Source organism: Chrysochloris asiatica, unplaced genomic scaffold, assembly GCF_000296735.1.
Source record: "Chrysochloris asiatica unplaced genomic scaffold, ChrAsi1.0 scaffold00011, whole genome shotgun sequence".
Lineage (NCBI taxonomy): Eukaryota > Metazoa > Chordata > Mammalia > Afrosoricida > Chrysochloridae > Chrysochloris > Chrysochloris asiatica.
In genome coordinates, this window is record NW_006408529.1 from 20927340 (window position 1) to 20935136 (window position 7797).

General features: G+C 38.8%; 1 protein-coding gene across 1 annotated transcript in view; it reads right to left on the bottom strand.

The window, feature by feature from the left end:
* TRIML2 (tripartite motif family-like 2) overlaps nucleotides 1–7364 on the bottom strand; it is an 11122-nt gene extending 3758 nt beyond the window's left edge. The window contains exons 1-6 of the mRNA XM_006834513.1: nucleotides 7182–7364; nucleotides 6417–6512; nucleotides 5381–5566; nucleotides 2954–3094; nucleotides 942–964; nucleotides 657–760 (exon numbers count right to left, since the gene is read on the bottom strand). Coding sequence (XP_006834576.1) covers nucleotides 657–760; nucleotides 942–964; nucleotides 2954–3094; nucleotides 5381–5566; nucleotides 6417–6512; nucleotides 7182–7364 — 733 coding nt within the window. The remainder of the gene's footprint in view (nucleotides 1–656; nucleotides 761–941; nucleotides 965–2953; nucleotides 3095–5380; nucleotides 5567–6416; nucleotides 6513–7181) is intronic.
* Nucleotides 7365–7797: the final 433 nt, after the last annotated feature.

Below are 7797 nucleotides of genomic sequence, written 5' to 3' on the forward strand. Positions count from 1 at the left end.
TAACCACTACGCTACCAGAGCTCCTTACAGTAGCACTAGGTAACTGAGAAATGGGAAGGGATTTATATAGCATCTTTACTAAAGAGATATTAATGATAAATAAGCACACGAAAATACGCTCAGCACATTACTCACCTGGGAAATGCAAATTAAAATACAGATGAGATCCTATTATATATAAATTATGTTAGATTCTTAGGGTCATACATTTTCTTATTTAGTCCTTAGGACTCTTGGTGTGACACTATGAGATCAGCATTGAACTACAAAGCACAAGGTCAGCAGTTCAAATCCACCAGCTGCTCCTTGGAAACCTTATACAAGGTTGCTGAGTCAGAAATGACTTGATGGCACTTAACAACAAGTCTTAGGAAACATTTTCAGATCTTCAATCTTTTTAATTTTTTTAACCACCTGAAATAACTTATCTTATTGTCCAATGATCTTTTAATTTTTAAGTACAAACACAGCGACAGTTCCCTATAATCATGGATACGTGACAACTTGGACTACTGGTGTGGTGCTGTAGGATCAGCAGTGGACTGCAAACCACAAGGTCATATGTTCAAACCCACTAGTTGCTCCTTGGAAATCCTATCTAGGGTGGCTTTGAGTTGAAACGAATCGAAGGCACTTAACAACATGTGATGACTTACTTTGCAGCACTCTTAGCGTTTTGCTCATTCCTGTTATTATTTGGCTTAAACTCAGTTCTGTGATACGAACGGGCTCTAGACACTGAATCAGTAGAGACTCACTCCTATAAAGAAATAACAGAGGTTATTATCTGTGTAGGCCTCAGGCGCCTGGCCCCTCCCTGTAGAGAACATATCTCATTACAAAGATACCATCAGTAGATATGCCCTTCCCAGCCCTCTTTCAACAGCCCTCTATCCACACGTTAGACTTTAGAATCCATTGTCTCCAAAATGAAAACTTACCTTTCCAAAGAAGATCTTGCATTCTAAGACATATTAAAAAAAAAAAAAGAAAGAGAGAGAAAGACAAGGTTACTACTAGGTAAAACTGAATAGGAAAAGTCCTCAATATGCTGTAAATCAATGAAAGAACATTATGTGAAAATGGATGCAGAAGTTGGGATTATGCTGGCCAGAAAAAAAGGAATGCCTGGGGCAGCTGAAAGAGATTCTTTCTCTAGAGCTTTGAGAAAGCATGGTCCAAGAACTCTAAGTTCTCTCTTTTAATCTCCAGAAGAACTGTAAACTTATTTTGTTATCACTTTTTGGAGGAGCCATAGTAAAGCAGTGGTTAACTGCTCAGTTGTTAGCCAAAAGGTCAGCAGTTTGAACCTACCAGCTGCTCCATGGGAAAAAGATGTGACATTCTACTTCTGTAAGATTAAAACCTTGGGAACCCTATTCTGTCCTATAAAGTTGCTTGCTATGGGTTGAAATCTATTCAAAGGCAACAAGCAGATCATTTTGTGGCAATATTCATAAGGTTTTCAGTGGCTAACCTTCCATAAATTGTTCGTCTCTCTTTCTTTCTAGTCTGTTTTAGTCTGGAAGCTCCACTGAAATTTCTGCTGATATTTAAAATTCTTTGGCATAGTTTCCAGTATCACAGCAACACACAAGCCACCAGAGTATGACAAACTGACAGATGAAGAGTGGTATCAAAGCTCATGCATCAATATTCATGGAAGCAGTAGTCAAAGACCTTTTAAGTGCTAAAAGAACAAAAACATCACTTTGAGGATTAAGGTGCACTTCACCCAAGCTATGGTATTCAATGACCTCATAAAGCATGTGAAAGTGGATAATGAGTAAGGATGTCAGAAGAAGAACTAATGCAATTGAATGATGGCGTTGTGGAGCTCTGGTAGTGTAGTGGTTACGAATCGGGCTATGTACCGCAAGGTCAGCAGTTCGAAACTACCAGCTGTCCTGCAGGAGAAAGATGAGGTAAAGATTTCTGCTCCCATAAAGATTTACAGCCTCGGAAACCCTGTACAGGGTCGCTATGAGTTGGAACCGACTCCACGGCACATAACCACCACCACCACCCAAAGAATTAACTGTTTTGGAAGATTGTTCCTCGGAAACTAATATGATGAGACTTCCTCTCTCCTACATTAGACATGTTATCAAGAGGGACTAGTCCCTGGAGGAGGACATCATGCTTGGGACAGTGGATGATCAGCAATGAGATGAGATAACACAGTGGCAGCAGCAATGGGATCAAACGTAACAACTGTGAGGATGGTGTGGTGCTGGACAGTTTCATTCTGTTATACACAGGGTTGTATAATGACTTGATAGCATGTAACAACATGCTCATGTGGTACAATGAATTACTTATATGACCCTTCTAACTTTAATATTTGTGACTTCCACACGTTGACTGGGTGGGGCTATTCAAATAAGATATAATCCTGATGAGGGAATTGATCAATTTTGCCATCCCACAAGGCTTAAAATTAGCCATCCCAAAGAAAAATGGCAAGGAGGGACTTCATTACTGCCAAAAAAGAAGAATTAGTAATGGAGCATCCTCTGGACCCAGGATTCCTGAGCTGAGACCGTCCTAAATGCAGAGACAGAGAGGGAGAGCTATAACCCTGGAGACAGTGAGAAGCAGCAGCAGAGGCAACAGAACCAGGACACCGGCAGGATACGGAGCAGTGGACTTTCTAGCTCATGCACTGAGAAACCTGAGTGTCTTTAGGCAGGAGGCTTGCTGGTGGAGCTGGGTGCCTCTGGGAGACTGGTGGACCTAGGTTTGCTCCAAGGACTTGTTGGTAGAACCAAAGAGTTTTGTAACTCTTGCACAAGAATGATAGAGGCCACGCCAGTCCAAGTAACTTGAGAGACTAAGGGCCAAGGGTCAGAAAAAAGCCTGCCTGTGGGCATGGCTGAGAAGAGGCTTTCTCAATCAAAGAACTATAACCAGAGTGTTTCAAAACCTGAATTGCAACCTGTTACGGTCTTACCTGGAGCAGTGCTAATGTCGGCTGTTCACATTTCTTCTCGAGTTCTGCAGTGAGTGCTTGTAGGCTGCAGATCTGTTCAAAAAGCCAGCCTTCACTCTCCTTCAGTTTACGCATGTTTTGTCTAGCCAAATTATTCAGTCTCTGTGGGGAAAAAAAATCTCCTGATTACTATTTAACAACTGCTAATTTCTCTTATTCTCTAATCTAACCATCTCTTTTAAAGCCAAGTATTTGTTACCCCAAAAACAGATTTACTTAGGAATAATGGGTACTCCAGAACACTTAACTGTGCTCATGAAGAACCTGTACATAGACCAAGACAGTCATTTGAACAGAACTAAATAATATTGAAAGGTTTAAAATCAGGAAAAGTGTACACTATGGTTATATTCTTTCACCATACTGGTATGGCACTATAGGATAACTACTGGACTGCTAACCCAATGTTGGTGGTTAAAACCCATCAGCTGTCCCTTGGAAACCATATACACGGTCCCTATGAGTCGGAACCAACTTGAGGGTACTTAACAACAACACTCAATCTGTATGCTAAACAAATAATCTGAGAAGCTGGACTTTATGTTTTACGTTGCCTCAAGATTTGAGGAAGACTCATTAACAACCTGTGATACGCAGATGTTACAACCTTGCTTGCTGAAAGTAAAGACGACTTAAAATAATCTTCACCACTGGACCAATAAATAATATCATGATAAATGGATAAAAGATAGAAATTGTCATCAAAGACTTCATTTTGCTTTGGTCTACCATAAACACTCATGGAAAGAGCAGTCAAGAAATCAGACGATGTTATTGCATTAGGCTAGTCTCTGCACAAGACTTTAAAGTGTTCAAGAGCCAAGATGTCAGTTTGAGGGCTAAGGTCCACCTGACCCAAACTATGTTATTTTCAAAAGCCTTATATGCATGTGAAAGTTGGGACAATGAATAAGGAGGACTGTGGGATGCATTTGAGTTATTGTGTTGGAGAAGAATATTAAAAGTACCATGGGCTGTGAGGCGAACAAACAAATCTCTAGGAAGAAGTACAGTAAGAACGCTTCTTAGAAGCCAGGATGGTAAGAGTTTGTCTCTCATTCTTCAGACATGTTACCAAGAGAGACCAGTCCTTGGAAAAGGACATCATATTTGGTAAAACTTAGGGTGAGCATAAACAGAGGAAGATACCCCCTGAGATAGACTGGCTCAGTGGCAGTTGCAATAGGCTCATACGTAACAACAAATGTGAGGATGTCATAGGACCAAGAAATACTTCATTCTGTTGTGCATAGGGTCACTATGAGAACCAACTCAGTGGTGCCTAACAACAACAACAACACAATATTTCTATGTCAAGCATAACACATCTGAATAGAAATTTGATTTTTTAACACTTAATATATCTTATGTTGATATGAACATAAAACAAGCTGATAAAAATAATACATATCTCAAGCAAATCACACTATTTTTTGTTGTGGCATTTTACTCAGAAATTCTATTTCTTTCATTAAGTTAAGATTAATTAAAGTTAAAATTAATTATAATTATAAATTCAACTCAATCAGTCAATGATTAATAACTAAATAACTCAATGGCAACTAGCAACAACAAATAATTAAATGATAGGCACGTCACAGACAGCAATTTTCTTTTCACCTTCCAAAGATACTCTACCTAGGCACATGAAACATTCATACACCTTCTTTTTCTTCTTACAAAATTATAAGTGATGCCACATTGTATCTGAAAATTTAGTTATTAGTAAATGATATTTTGGGGAAAATATTTCTTATCCATACACATAGAGCCATGTTGTCCTTTCTAAGTATTAATCTTATTACAAATATCCCTTTGTAAGTATTAATCTTATTATAAGTAACACATGTCATTAGTTCCATATTAATGGTTACAGGTTATATCTAATCTATCAATAAAGTAATATCTCATACATATGGGGCACTTAATATGTATAAAATACTACTTAATACAACTCATACAATATGGTGAACTAGGTGCCGCTATTATCCCTATTTTACAATTAAGGAAAGTGAGTCAGAAGTCTTTTTTTCTAAGACAACAAGGGCCAAGGCAACTTGTCCAAGTTCACAAGCTTCAGAACACAGATGGGCATTCCATCAATCTTGTTTCAAAGACTATCTTTGAACCATGAAACTTAGTTTTACAATGTTACATTATCTCTACATGGAAACTTAGTTTTATAGTGTTCATTATCTATGTGTTTTTTATCTTGCAAGTATATTTGCAAGATAAATGCTCAGAAATAGAACTGTTGTGCAGTTATAAACATTATTTTAATACATCTGTGATTGTTATAGTATGTCTTATTCTGAAACTGGCATAATGTTTGGCTCAACTTTTTCTCACTTGTCAGATATTGTGTGGAAGTGGTTTCTAAAATCTTACCTGGACTGCTTCTATGGACTTTTCCTCTAGTTCTGTGGCAATCCTGCTAAGTTGATTCACATTGGCGTCTTTCATCTGAAAGTTGAGTAAGCACCCTTGCCGTCTCAGGAGATTTTCTTCATTCAACAACCGGAACCTCATCCTATATTCTGACTCAATCATCGCTTTAAAATTCTGTTCCTCTTCCTTCATCATAGATATAGATATGATAGACTTGAGGTTAAACATGACTGACTGACCACAAATATTTATCTTCTTTCCATCTCTAACTCCAATGAGGAGACAAGAAATATAAAGTAAGAAAATATAAGGCATAAACCCACAGGACAGAGAGAATTTTGGAGTTAAGATCAGCCAAAGCATCAAGATAATCTTATAATAAGAAAAGTAGATGGATAGTGGGACACTCAATTCGAAAAGCAATTTTCAAATTTCCCTTTACAGAGCTTTCACAATTTTTATGTCACCCTAACATATATGCGTTGCTAATTTTTCTAAGTCATTGTTACAAATTATGTTGTCAGTCCTGTGATCTTTGAAAATCAAGGCTGCAAATGCCATCACACTAACAATTTAATATTTTTAATTTGTATTTCTCTTGCCACAAGCAAAAGTCCTGCTGTGGAGTCCTGGTATGGCGCTGTAGGATAAGCACTGGAACACCAACCACATTCAAAACCACCAGCTGCTACTTGGAAACCCTATACAGGGTTGCTATGAATTGGAACCAACTCCTTGGCACTTTAATAACAACAAACTTATCAAGAGTTAAAAACTCAAGATCTTTTGTATTTAAAAACCAGATTTGCAGTTTCCTTTATGTGAACTCTCATTTCTTTGATCATTTTTCTATTGAGTTTCTGTCCTTTTCTAATGGGCTTATAAGCTCTTAATACCCTAAAAAATTAGTACCTTTCTGTTCTATAGGTTTCAAATATTTCAAAAAGCTTGCCATTTCGTCTTTGATTTTGCTTACATTATTTGCTATCTGACATGACTGATAATTTCCGACCCAAGTTTCAAGTTAAGCACTGACCTGAACCATCACCATTCTTTCTTGTTCCTCAGCGAACATGCTTCGAGCAGTTTCAAGTTTCTTCCGAAGCATGTTCAATATCTCTTCTAATAAATTCTGCAAAGAAATATAGCACAGAATCCCAAATAAATGCATTACTGTTTTAAAGCCAGATTCTTGACCTTAGACAACCATGTCTAAGGCCCCAAGAACCCCCAACAAACCAGTTGTGGACTAGTTGCCTAACAATTTATTCTAATTCATGGTGACCCCATATATGTGGAGCAAAAGTACCCTTTACAGGGTTTTCATTGCTAGGATTTTTCAGAAGCATACAGCCAGGTCTGTCTTCCAACACGTCTCTGAGTTGGTTTTCAATGCTTCTGGATGGGTTAAAACCAGCAGCCTTTCAACTGTTAGCGCAGCAATCGCCATTTGAGACACTCAGGCACTTCCCCGGAAGGCCGCTGGTAGCGTGATTACGAGTTGGAAACTACCAGCCGCTCCACAGGAAAAAGATGAGGCTTTCTGCTCCCGTAAAGATTTACATCTTCGGAAACCTTCTACAGGGTCTCGATGAGTCGGAACCGACTCCACGGCATAAAACCACCACCACCACAAGTTTTTTATGCCTTAAATCGGAAGGGTTAAAAATAGTGTCTCGCATACTTGGGTAAACTAACCAAAGAGAATGATCCAAGGGGAACAAAAGATAAGTATCTTAATAATCAATAAATTAGAGGTGGCCAGAGTGCCAGAGTGTTCTAGAATCTGCATGAAGCTTACCCTGTAATTCTCAGCGGTCTCTTCCAGTCCATACACCATATGGTGCTTGTGCTCCTCGATCGGGGTGCACTTGACACACAGAGCGATTTGATCATCATCACAGAATAGTCGTGGTTCCAGGTGTTTCTCACAGTAGTAGTCTGGGATTTTTTGCCGCAAATCTGGAGTGAACCTTTGGAACATTCTGGCAGATATCGCTTGGTTTGGTTCTGATGTGGAGTACTCCTCGGCACCCTGAACAGAAAAAGATCGAAGGGCTTTCTCGATGTTCTAGATCCGACTCTCTTGAGGGACTCACGTGGCAACTGCTCGGTCTACAGTCAAAAACCAAAGAAAAAGTTCTGAGCTCCTCAAATCAGACGAAATATTTGGCAGACATGCATGCATAAGAGATGAAAAGAGTTATGGTCAAGTTTTCAGACAATTTTACATCATAAATTGAAAATGAATTACAAGCGACCGCACAGCACAGCACTTACCAGCAAGTTAAAGAAAATGACGCGGAAGGAAGGCACTGAGCTAAAAGTTAGAGAAACTTCCGGGTCAAAGAGGCGTAACTTTTAAGGCGGCACTTATCTTCCGGGTACTTGCATTAAGAAGAAAGAGAAGGACTTTT